This window comes from Fukomys damarensis, unplaced genomic scaffold (genome assembly GCF_012274545.1).
Source record: "Fukomys damarensis isolate Sample0158 unplaced genomic scaffold, DMR_v1.0_HiC HiC_scaffold_26, whole genome shotgun sequence".
NCBI classification, from domain to species: domain Eukaryota; kingdom Metazoa; phylum Chordata; class Mammalia; order Rodentia; family Bathyergidae; genus Fukomys; species Fukomys damarensis.
Genome location: NW_022900938.1, coordinates 26,742,738 through 26,755,846, shown reverse-complemented (window position 1 = coordinate 26,755,846; position 13,109 = coordinate 26,742,738). Strand labels below are relative to the sequence as shown.

General features: G+C 42.3%; 1 protein-coding gene across 3 annotated transcripts in view; it reads right to left on the bottom strand.

The window, feature by feature from the left end:
* The window catches only part of Stk39 (serine/threonine kinase 39), a 272,078-nt gene that overhangs the window by 155,224 nt on the left and 103,745 nt on the right, over window positions 1-13,109 (bottom strand). For all 3 annotated transcript variants that reach the window (XM_010606914.3, XM_010606916.2, XM_010606915.3), the window contains exons 9-10: window positions 12,305-12,353; window positions 12,136-12,201 (exon numbers count right to left, since the gene is read on the bottom strand). In XM_010606914.3, the coding sequence (XP_010605216.1) occupies window positions 12,136-12,201; window positions 12,305-12,353 (115 nt within the window). The remainder of the gene's footprint in view (window positions 1-12,135; window positions 12,202-12,304; window positions 12,354-13,109) is intronic.

Genomic DNA, 13,109 nt, shown 5'->3' with positions numbered 1-13,109 from the left:
AACTGAAAACACATTACTCTCCTTCAAAACCAAAAGTGGACTTGCTTTACCCCCTTGTATCTACCTGTCTAACCTACAAGGTTATTCCCATGACCCCATAAATTCAGTTCAAACAATAGTTACTGACTGACCAGGCCAGCACTAGGCACAGAGGATGCAGGGAACAGCACACCTTCCCCGCTCCCAAAGAGCTCATGGGCTGGTAGGGAAGGCAGAGTGACGAGGTACGCTACAGACGATGCCAGGCGCCACACAATTCTCCCCAAGTCACAGGGCAGCCAGGGCGGGGGGAAGATGTATGAGAAAGCTTTGAAGAAGAGCTGCCAGGTTTAGAAAGGTGCAAGTTTTGTGGGGAGAGGGGGTCCCTAACAGAGAGACCAGTGAGACTGCCTTTGTAGAAAACACATGGAGATTTCCCACGTACATACGACATTTCCCATGTACGCATGACATTTCCCACGTACATACGCACGTACTACTATGCAGTGGTAGAAACACAGAAATGGTAATTCTGAAAAGGTGTTGTCAGAGGGTGAGGTAAACAGAGACCAAAGGAGAGGCTGCAGAACAAAGAAAGAGCGATCAGAACATACAGTGAGTGTTTAAATTTTAAAATATCACAGTAAAGGACACATTGCCATTAAGCCCCCTCAAAATATTCCCGCTCACTTTGAACACAATTTTCCAATCTTTGTCGCCACTTTCTGAAGCAGTTCTAGAAGGCTTTTTTGGTGCATCTTTAGTTGTCATGGCTGCCTCGATGTCCTAAACTGATTCAAAATAGTTACTTTCCGTGGTCAGTTTGACTCTGGGGAAGAACCAGAAGCCTCGTGATACCAGTCCCAGTAAATACGGTGGATGTGAGCACACGGTAATGTTTCTAAGAGCCTGGTTTTCAGCTGGGTGGCACTTGGCCGGAGGAGTCACTGTTTGGGTCCCACCTTGTAAAAACACTCAGGACAGAGGATTTCCAGAAATGCTTAGAAAGTGGCAAGAGTGATGGAATCAATGTGTCTGAAGTGGGGAGGGGGTATTCTGAGAGGGATTAAGGACAATGTGTCTTTAATAAAAATGTTTCTAGTTTAATATTTTGATCACCCCTTATAGATCTCAGGGAGCCTTGCTTGGCCCCTACCTCCCAAGGGGCATGACTTCATCACGTAAGGGGCACATTTTAAATCACTGAGGAAAAAAGAAAACTACTACATTACAGTTTTAAGCTCAAAAGGCATTTTTCTTATTGTTTTATACCAGTTTTTCTGCTATACTAGCCAGGTTCTTTTCCATCCTTGGCAGGATTTTGTACCTTCAGAAAGAAACGGCGCATGCGTACCAGGAGCCGGGAGGATGTACAAAGTGCAGTGCCGCCCTGGCCGCCTGGCCCTGCGGCTGTGCTGCTGGACGCTCAGGGACATAGAGGGACGGCTGGTGAGGTGAGCAGGAATAGGGGACACTGCTCTTAATGCATACATGGGAGTCAAGTTTCAGACAAGTTAGCTCACGTACACAAGCCTTGGGACAAGTTAGCAAGTTCCCCAGAGGTAAAAATGAAGCACCTAAGGATTCGAATATGCAGACTTCAAATTCCTACCTAGATGTGCAATAAGGTCACTGACTCTGCCTATTCATTTCCAATAACACAAAACAAACAGTACTCCACAGACAACGCTGCAAAAATCAGTTTCTCTGAGCAAACTTTAAGAACGTCTATCACTGTTTCTCCAAAAAGTCAACTTTCAAAATCTATGAATGTTTACAAAGTTTAGTGTTTTTAAAAGATGCCTCCATCTGAAATTACTGATATTTCCCCAGCATCAGAACCAGCAAATCACAATTTCCAGAATGGATCCTTTCAGCTCCCAGTCAAATGCAACCAGAAAGCGGTCATTATCCCATGGTATATGCATCTTTTAAACACCTCCATTTTCCTGTTGCATTGAAAGCAATTCCCTATAATGTTTCCCCCTTCCCCCATCCTTTCCTCTATCCTTGCATCACCCCAGCATAAACACCAATTATGGTCCTTCCAGCAGACAGGGGACAAAAGGAAAAAAATCTATAGCCTCAAAGGTTGTGATAAAGCTAGCAGGAAATTTCCATCGAGCCTGAAATGAACTATTCTGATGGCACCCCCTAGTGGCCAAAAGCACTGTTCTCACCAAATGACCTCATGTTCTAAAACTAAAACACAATGTACTTACGTCTTTTAAATTAATGAAAGCATCAATGAGCTTATACTCTTGAGACAGCTATCCCAGTTACAGTCCTGGCTAAACCAGTAACTCTAACTTCTCTAGTCTACTGTGTCTCAGTTCTGAAATTCAAAAAAAAATAAATAAATAAATAACACCCTCAACTACCTCTGCTCTTCTCCTTTGAGCTGGTGGGCTCCTCAGCACACAGGGCTGCTTCCAAACAAGAGGAGAGAATAAGAAACACACAGCCACAAGAGCAGTGCAGCTCCGGCCCACTGAATTCCAGGGGATTTTACATTACACCCATAGAACTTGAGGTAAAAGTTACAGAGGTGAGCTTACTGCTCCTTTATAGTAATCACATACTCGACTCCCTCCTTCCTCTATTTACCCAGCTCTGAGGAGAATGGCAGAAGCCAAAGAACATTCTAAAAGTAGCCTGCCACCCCCTTCAAAATTTAAATTTTAAATATATTTATATACCACAAAATACTGAACTATTAATTTGTCCACAAAATACAAAATACTGAAAGGTCTCCAAACCTGTCTTCAAAATTAAGACTTTTGTTTTTGACATAAAGTATGCAAAACACAAATGTTAAATAACTGTGTTAGTAGAAAATGTAGTAATACAAAATGTATGTAAATTTTAAATTTAAAATTAAAATGGTAATAGTGAAAAGTATTTAACCCATTACCCCTAATCCTCTGTCCAATAAAATAACAGCACTGACTAAGGCAGCCAGTGTTCATGGCTCAGTAGGGACCCAACATACCTTTGATTCATCTACAACTAACTGGTAAACCTGTAAAAACCCAAAACTTTTGCTGACTAAAAACTCACTGCTGCCCTCTACTGGGCTAATTTGAAACAAGACTAAAATCCCTCTGAAGAGCATTTGAAATCATCTAACTTCTCTGGTTTCTTGATAGTGATAGCCTTCAACAGTTTATATACGAATTCTAAAATCTCAAGAGGGAGAAAGAAATTCTGCAGAAACTCAGATGTTGTTTCTCTCATTTTTCAACTAAAAGAAGAGTCTAAATAGCTTTGGACTCTGCCCATCTCTGACAATGTGGCCTTGGTCAAGGCAGTACCTTCCAGGTCTCACTTTTCAAATCTATGAAATGAAAGATCGTGAATGAGGAGACATTTATGATCCTTCTCCATTTTAAAATTCTGTAATTCTTTAAGGATGGTTTGATTTACTCTGATTATTTGGGTTTTCTTTTCTATCCATATTTAATAATTCCTAATAACCTAACATATCTCATCTTCTGAACTATCTTATCCAACACAGGTCATACTCAAGACTTCACTGATTGCTATAACGCTGTAGTAATTGAGGTAAATGCAAATCAAGTATCTAGCACAGGGCAAAAAAGTACACAGTAAACGCCCCCTCGTCTACCAGTTCCATGACCTTTCAAAACCTGTAGCACATGCTATGCTCATCTCCTAAAGCATTGATTTTCTCCTACTCTTCCAGTTTTGCATGTCCTGTGAGCATGCACTGTGCTCCCCACAGAAAGGCGCATGTCACCACCTGAACTATGTCCTGTATCTGTCACCCAAGGCCCAGGGCTGGAAGCAACTGTTAGAGCAGAAGCAGAGATGGTGTCTCCCACAGCAGTACGGATCATAATAATTATAAAAAATTAATTAACAATACCATAATAACAGAACTAGTAATAAAGGCAAAATATGCGATTATAAAAATGAAATTTCTATAATGATGGTAACAAGCATTCATTCACTATTTTGTCCCAATTACTGTAGTACACACTTCTTAGAAATTGCCTGATTAAGCCCTCCCAAATATATAGCTTTGCCCTTTATGAATGAAAAGCAGAGCTTCTGAGAGGTATTTAAAAACTAGGACACTACCAAACTCATACAGGCCATCTCTTTCCCCTTCAGAATCTCCACACCCTATTGTCACCTTATTTCCTCCACAACTCTTAGAACCCTGGCAGACTTCCTAAGTTCCTGCGGAGACCTCAGCTCACAGCATCCCCGAGGGGCCAGGAATGGTGTGGACACCCACCCTCACATGTGTGACATGGAGGACAACCGGCTCTGAGAATGACTACTTTTACTACTGAGGCCATTTAACTCTGCTTATTTCTGTCCACCCTTTCTTCCTCTTCTTCCTCCTGAGGCTAGATTTACCAGGAGGAGTGCATCACTGGAAGTGAGAATGAGGGCTCAGCATGCCTCTTGGCAGCCGTGAGACTTTGGGCTGATCCTTGTACTGCTCACACTTTCATCTGTGCAGTACGGTGACACCTGCCCTACTTGGCTTCAAGCATGATTGTCTGGAATAAGTAAGGAGGCAGACATGAAAGTGACCACAAAGCTGTGGAAGGGTATTTGCCGTGTGCCTTCAATCCCTAACACACACACACACACACACACAGACGTCGCAAGTCTCTGGAAGACGTGGCTTGCTGCAAGGAGAAAGCCCTGGTTCTTGCCCATCGCCTTCAAACTTGGTGGGCCAGGAAAGAAAATATGAAGACAGCTGAACAGGAGACGGCAGGGAAATCGTGACAATAATTCTTTTCCTTCTTTTGTAGGCTTCCGTGGGCCTCTTCTTTCTCTCCATCACACCAGCGCTAGAGAAACAATCTCCACCTCCACTTCCCCCGTACTGCACCATCAGAACTCCATTTACTCTCAATTTCAGGACCCAGTGGTAGTGTCCAGTCTGCTGGAGACCCGGTTAACTCCTTCCTGACACATTCGCAACATCACTACCGGCTGCACACCTGCTGCGAGCCACACGGGCAGGCACCCACACAGACCGGTGCTCACCGCACACCTAACAATGCAGTGTCATTGCTCCCTTGCCCGGGCACACTCAGGGGGAAGCACAGCTCTGGCTACCGTTGCTTGCAGCCTAGATGCCAGGACTGGAGTGGCACCATCTCAGCCTCCCGCCTGACCCTCCCAACAGAGTGCACCTTGTATGCAACACCGCTTCCAGAGCACTGACACGGTATGAATGTACGGCCATAAACGGAACAGCGTACACAGTTCCTAGAAAGATTAATGACCCCGCAGAGTGAGTACTTTAGTTTTCAATATTCACTGTAATGAATGAGTGTCATGTTAATGGTTCTCTCTTATTAAGAAATGATACTTGTGTTTACAGGAAGAGAAACACGACCTAAGTTAACATCATCATTGAGCGCATAAGTTGGTATCATGTGCCTCTTCATACGATCCACAGAGAAGACAGCATCACTCCTGAGGTCTCCTGTCGCAAAAAGTGTCACAATTGTAAAAAAAAAACAGACTGCTGTGGTCTAAAGGAGATACAGCAACCAGATCATTCTGGATTGGGTCCTGCACCAGATAAATGACATCAGTGAGAAACTAACAAAAGTAGCAAAATTTTGGTTGAGATCTAAAAAGTATATAATAACACTGTGTCGTTGTTAATTTCCTGATTTTGATAGCTGTGCTACTGTTACCCATGATGGTGTTGTTTTTAGGAAATTCGGACTAATGTAGTTAGAAGTAAAGGACATCCTGTCTGCAACTTACTATTTCTCTAACTTTTTTGTAAGTCAGAAGTTATTTCCAAAAAAAAAAAGGTAAAAACATAGGTCAAATTATTGATACACAGTATTATATAAATATGAATTCATATTTCTACCCATTGATTCCTAAGAGCACAGGAGGATCCTTAATGTGAAACTGATTTTACAGGAAATTTTACAAGAAATTCTAGGCCACATAAATGCTCTGATATTTCCAACTCACACTGATTATACCCAAATATAGCACCCGTACAATATCCCCTTCCCCTTGAGATAATGACTAAGCATTTTTTTAACTTTCCAATGTAGTTTCTTTGTGCATGCAGGGAAAAACTCTCCAGCAATTCTACTTCCCACAGAAACACCAGCAACCATAATAACTGTATTTTGAATTTTCCTACCTCATCCCTCCGCTGGCCAATTACACTCTTTGGCTGAGCAGCTGGGGTTTAGACAACTGTGCAGCTACTAGCCCCTTGCCCGTTGTCCTGCCGCATGTGGGTTTTGGAAAGCCACAGGAAGTCTAAAGGTGGTGACTCGAGATTCATGTCACTAGCACAGAGCTTAGATGTCAGCCAACTCTGAAGATTAAATGTTCCTACAGAAGATGCACAGGGTACTAGCATCTGCATTCAGTTTTAACAGAATTTACCCAATGAATCCAGTAGAGTGCATGATGGAACTCCACATGGTTAAGCTTTCAAATCCTAAAAGACAGCTAGAAATGTGCTCGTAGAGTCATGGAAGGGAGTAATGGCTAATGAAGCCTTTTCTTCTCATGCACAAGAAGTGAAAAGTTTAAGTTACATAGCTGCACTTAATTCTGTTCTCAAGTGTCATGATTAGCATGTTCTCCTATGTGGAATACACATAGTACCATGGGATACAGAAACACTGAATCTCTCTTCACCCGGAAGTACATGCCTTAGGTGGAACAGAATTTCTATTTCACAGATAGAAAGATTAGTGCCAAAGAAAATATAGGTGATACCTAAACAATATTGTCTGCCAACAAAAGGACCAAGAATCAACTACGTGTCAAAGAAAAAGTATATGCCTAACATGTGCAAATTATCACACATAGAAAAAGGTCATTTTACATAATAGGTATCAAGAAAGTTACAGTAGTCTGTTTCCATTTGATTTATTTATTTGGAAATAAGAGGAGTCAGCCCAGATGAAGACCAAATCACCTACCCAACCAAGGCCTCCTAGTCTGGCTAAACAAAGGAATGATAGCTTCTAGCTCTCTCAGAAAAAGGGCAGTGCTAGTGGGGTCCACAGCTCTTTCTGAGAGCAGGTACAATATCACTATGAAAATCATTTATGTTAGAGAAAAATATCTTTTGACTTTTATTATAAGACAGGGGAGGGGCCGGGGATTTAGCTCAGCGGTTCGGTGGCCTGCCTTGCAAGTGCAAGGACCCAAGTTCAATCCCCAGTACCAAAAAAAAAAAAGTATACGACAGGGTAACAGAATGCTTTTATACAACAAATTTCTAATCAACATGTTGCCTAAATGTTCAAGAGCTTCACTAAGAGGCCCAGTTGTCGTTTAAACACTGGTACATCAATGGGCTATCTACTTCTATTTGGAAAACAACACTGAGAAGAGGGAAATTAAAGTACTAGCATCAAGCGGCCTCTGAGGAATAAACCTACCTTGTGGAAGCCAGAAAAAATCATCTAGGAAATAGTACAGCAAATAGGAAGGTAAGTAGCAGGGGAGACCTCAATCAAAAGAGGTCTATGAATGAAAAACATGAGTGCCACGAAAGATCCTGCCCCAACTTCTCAACAGAGATTACTGAGACACTACAAAAATGAAGAAAATGTGAAGCCATCTTATGAGAAAGGTCTTCCTTGTACATGGTAATTAAAATAACATCTCCTTCCGATGCTAAGTCTGCATGAGAAATTTCCAACAAAGAGCACTATGGTGATCACGAGATAACAGCGAGGAGATAGGGAGATTTCCCACTATTACCCAGGAATCCTAGAAGCAAGTATATGCCAAGCATTTAGGGGACTTAAAGTGAACAAAAAACAGTTCCAAATGGCCTTTCTGTGATATGCTCAAGAACCTGTGATCTTTCAGTCAGCAAACATTTCTGGGGACATACTATGGAGAAGAAACACACCATGGTGGTGCTGTCCCAGGCAACACACTGCCAAAGAAGTTATAAGGAAGGAGCACAGTAGAGCTGGTAACAAAAGTGCACTTGACAGAAGAAGTGCCAGAAGCTTGAACACACTGCAGCCCACTCTCCTTCCTTCAAGATGCTTAAAGAACTACTGATTCTCCCTTTGCTACTCTATAGCACCATTAAGATGCACAGCCATTTTCCATTTGAAGACTGGAAGACAAAACAAGCTCTACGGTTTAAGCATAAAATCAAGGAGCCATAGTATCAGATGAAAATATAGTTAGAAAAATTGCATCTCTCAAAACTCTAGCTGCTTACTGATTAAGATAACCTGCAAAATAGGGTGTGGAACACATAACACACTGAGGTATGCCTTGTATATAGAAGTCCCCTCAAAGCCTCATGCACTCAAGGTAGAGCTTTTTGGAGCTGCCTGGATCTAGGGAGTGTGATGCTGAGATTAAGTGTGTGGTGCTGGGATGAAAGGTGCCCCATCCTGGGTATGGGTGGTACCACCCAGAGGGCCAGTAGCCTGGATGGAATATAAGAGACAGCAAGAAGGCAGGTTGCTGTTGCTTCTGATGCTGCTACTGCTTGCTGCCTGCTACCTTCTGCCTGGTCTACCACAGACCATTTCTCCTCTGTAACGTCTCCCTGTTGTACCACCCTGCCTTGGAGCCAGCTGACTATGGACTGAAATCTCTACAAACTGTGAGCCAAATAAACTTCCTCCTTTAACTTATGGTGTCGCGTATTTTGTCTCAGCAACAAGAAAAGACACACTGATATGTAATATATAAGATAACTTTAAAACAAAAAGAAAATAAAGGCACAGCCTAAACAGATTCTTCATCTTCTCAAATTGATAAAAGTCTCCAAAACAGAGTATGGGCTGCATGGTGGGAACTACAGATGGCTCAGTGTGGCTGGAGGTTAGAATATAAGGCTGGAAATTTAATTGTGCCATAAATTCAACATTAAGGAGTTTAGCCTGCGTAAGATGGGAACCATTTTTCATATTTCTATTTTTTATCTACTTTTGTGGTTATCTTTGTTTTATTTTAGAAACCATTCTTGAGCACAGGGAGTTAATCTTATAGAGTATCTAAAGAAGATTAAAAAAGAGAAATGGAATTTTTTGGTTTTTGGTTTTTTCAGACAGTGTCTCACTACGTAGTTGAGACTGACCTGGAACTCACTATGTAGCCCAGGCTGGTCTTGAACTCACAGCAATCCTTCTGCCTCAGCCTGCGGAGTGCTGGGATTACAGGCATGCATCACCACGCCCGGCAGAAATTTTAAATCTACTGCAATTGTCCAGTTGAAAACAGAAGGAGCCAGATGTGGTACCCACCTGTGATCACAGTAGTCAGGAGGCTGAGGCAGGAGGATGGCCATGAGTTTGAAGCCAGCCATATGTTACATACTACACAGTAAGTTTTAAGGCCAGCCTGAACTACATAGTGAGACCCTGTCTCAAAACCAAAAAACAAAGCAAAATAGAAAATAGAGAAAAAAAACTTTCCAGTGAAGTGTTGGAGGGAAACAGGAAAAGGACATAGCAAATGATCGGATGGGGCAACAAGGTAGGTGAGGTCTTAGGGTATGAGGTTGTGGATTCCGACGAAACACACAGCACAGGAAGATCTGGCTTGGAAGGGAGTCAGACTGTTCGCAATCATAGCAACTGAAGAAGCTGGTAGGCTCATTACCATACATCTTTTTCCTATATTCAGCCATGTGACATTGCATACAATTTTTCCTTCATTGCCTGCCATCACTGATAGATGTTTTTTATGGTTCCCTCAAGTCATAGAAGGTGGACTGACTTACTAATTCTATCAATGGGGCAGAGATGCCTACAGCAGTGTTTCAGTAGATTTCAAGCAGCTAACGACCAAATTTCTCCCATCAGCACTTAGCCTTATTCAAATGCTAGATATCATCTCCTTTTATTTTAAAGACTAAAAAATATGTCAGAAAATCTGCATGAGCATGCTACACATGTCTAACAGCTCTTTTGACCTCTTGCTGATGTCTTTAGGCATGTGGTTGGTCTTAGTAACTTTTCTCCTTGCTGAGACAAAAAATACCTGACACCTAAAGTTAAAGGAGGAAAGGTTTATTTGGCTCAGTTTATAGAGGTTTCAATCCATAATCGTCTGGCTCCAAGGCAGGGCAGCATGGCAGAGGGGCATCGCAGAGAAGAAACAGTCCATGGCAAGCAGAAGGCAGAAAAAGCAAGCCAGCAAACCACTAGCAACAATACCAGCTTCTTTCTGCCCCTTTTATATTCTATCCAGGCTACCTGGCTTAGGTTGGACTAATTCAGTACTGACACACCCTTAATCCCAGTGCCCTTAATCCTAGCACTGCGTCGTGAATCAATCCCAGTGTCACACACCCTAGATCCAGCCACCTATGAAAAGCCCCACCTATGATTGTATGAGGCTTTGCGGGGACATCTAGACACAAGCCATAACAGGATTAAAAGGCCTGGGGCCAGACTCCAACGCCTCCAGGGTTGTCTGCAGGCTTCTCCTACAGTCAGCTGTCAGGAGTCCCCAAACTCTGGGGCAGCTCCAGATTATAATGTGCTGCCTCAGACAGACGCTTTGTCCTCTCTATGCTTCTCCCTCAGATGTACCACTCGATGGGCCATCTTCCCTCAGCGACATCTGATTGACAAACTTCTCCAATGTCAATGCAGTAACCCCCCTGGTGAGCCCAGTGCTATAGTTGAGATCTAAAATGGCCCCCAAAAGTCTCAGGCACGCAGAAGGTGTCTGAATCATGGGGGCACAATGCTCATCAGTGGATTCATCCATGGAGTTTACAGCACATTGTGCTGGTGGAGCCTGCTTGAAAGTGGGTCACTGGCTGGGCGTGGTGGCTCATGCCTATAATCCCCGGAGGTTGAGGCAGGAGGATCACTGTGAGTTCGAGACCAGCCTGGGCTACATAGTGAGTTCCAGAGCAGTCTGAACTATATAGTGAGACCCTCTCTTTAAAAAAAAAAAAGAAGAAGAAGGAAGTGGGTCACTGGGGGCGTGACCTGGAAAAACTTGCTCCTATCCCAGGGTCCTCCCTTCTGGCCCTGCTTCCTGGTAGCCTACAGATGAGTAAATGTCCTCCCCCAGGCCCCTCCACCATTCTTATCTGCCTCACAGCCAGCAGGTTGGACTGAACCCACTGGAAACTGAGTGAAATAAAGCCCTCCTCCTCTAAGAGTCAGGAACTTTCTCCTGGTAACTAACGCACCCAGAAACCAGACCATCCCACAGAACTCTGCTGTTCGGGGCAAAAGAGCTCAGATATCTTGTCCATGGGGCAGGGGGCGCATCATGAAGAATGTTCTGAAATCTGTTTAAAACAATTCTGAAGCATCAGCTAAATATATCTGCTACACAATGTTTTAGAAAAGGCAATGCACGGAAGTTAACATTCAGTTACTTATACCTGGGTGTGATGAGCTGCAGTCTCTACAACACGTTTCCTTGCCAATTTTATTTAGAGGGCAGACAACTCAGAGTCACAGCACCTTTGTCTGTAACTTAAAAATGGGGAAGGGGGAAGAACTTCCCTTCCCAATCTATGACTTACGATAGTTTTTAATTATAAATATTTAATGCAATTTAAAAACCAAACTAAACCAAACCAAAGGTTCAGTTTTGTCAAGTTTTATAACATACTGAATTCTGTAAATAAATATACTCACATGTACCATTTAAAATGTAGAATGGCAAGTTTTTCAAGTAATAGAGAACATAGTTGACATAAGGTAAAAAAGGGATCAGGTAAAAAGTAAAAGGGATCCTGGTTCTTTTATAAAGAAATAATTATATTCCACAGATACTCAAATCACCATTAAAAACAAATGTTTTCAATTTATCATCTCAAACTGTTTAAAAACTGACCATCCCTCCTTGATAAATCCTAAAGTGAAGCTATTCAGGTATATTTTACCTCTCCAGTATTTAAACCTCAACCCATCCCTCTTCTGACCTTTCAGTGAAGCTGTTAAGTGGAAAAATGAATCATCAGAGTTTCGCATTGATTCCACAGCCAACTAGTCAAGAGCAGACGAAGATAACCAAAAGGCAAAGGCAGTGTTTACCTGAGTAACCACTACTCAGATATCCTCTAAGTAAGTAACACATTCTAGGAAACTTTATTTTCTCTGGGTTTCAGTTCCCTGGGGCAGCACCAGGTCCTGCAGGGTGACGAGGACTGGTGGCACTCACCTTCTTGGCTCTTTGGGCTATGTCTGGTGTTCTTGTAAGCAGCTTCTCAATCAGGTACTCTCTGTTCTGCAAAACAAATGATCCCAACAGTTTAACACCAAGTAGGATACATGTGAAATTCATACTGATTTCAAAATAGCAGATTTACTTGGGTTTTTAAGCATGTTACCTTGGCTTTCTGGAAGAATTTGCATTTTAAAAGTTCTGCTGCTGTGGGCCTGAAAGATCAATAATAGATTAGAGTTGAAACAATGACCACTTAATAAATACACTGCCTTGATGATACAACTTAACTTGAGAGTCTTTCTGGAGGACCAATTTTAGAACTAGCAAAACCAGAAAGTAAATCAGTCATGAGCTGGCACCAAATAAAACTGCCAATTTGCCAGTTCTTTCTAAACAACTCTACTGCAAAACACATAAACTCTTGGAAGTTAAATGCTTGAGGCATGATCAATTTTCCATCCTTCATTCTTACACTTGACTGAGTGAATTCGGTGTTTCTGAAAGGTGACAGACTAACAAGTTTGTGAGTTGAATTCCTGTATTTATTAAGAAATTCACAAGCTGTAATATGACTGTGTTGCACACACCATATAGTTTCCTGTGCTTTGTGATTCCCAGGAGCAGCAGTGACTGTAAGAGGTCTGCTGTTCCCATGTCCAAACTCAGTCTGCCCTGTGAACAAGCCTGTCCCAAGCTGTCTGGACTCTTGTTTCTCAGCAGGAGATGTGATATAGCTAATAAAATGCAAATTCACTCAAAAGCATTTCTAGACAGGTCTGATCGCTTCCCGGTGGGGTCATGCAACTCGTTTCTCTAGCACTTTTTTCTGTAAACTAAAACTTGGTTCAAAAGGTTTGGTTAGGTTTCATCAAGCATCTACACGCTGACATGATGCTCAAGATGCCTCTGACTTTGGAGCATTTCAGATTTGGGATTTTCAGATTAGCAATGGAGTGAAGTCTTCAAAT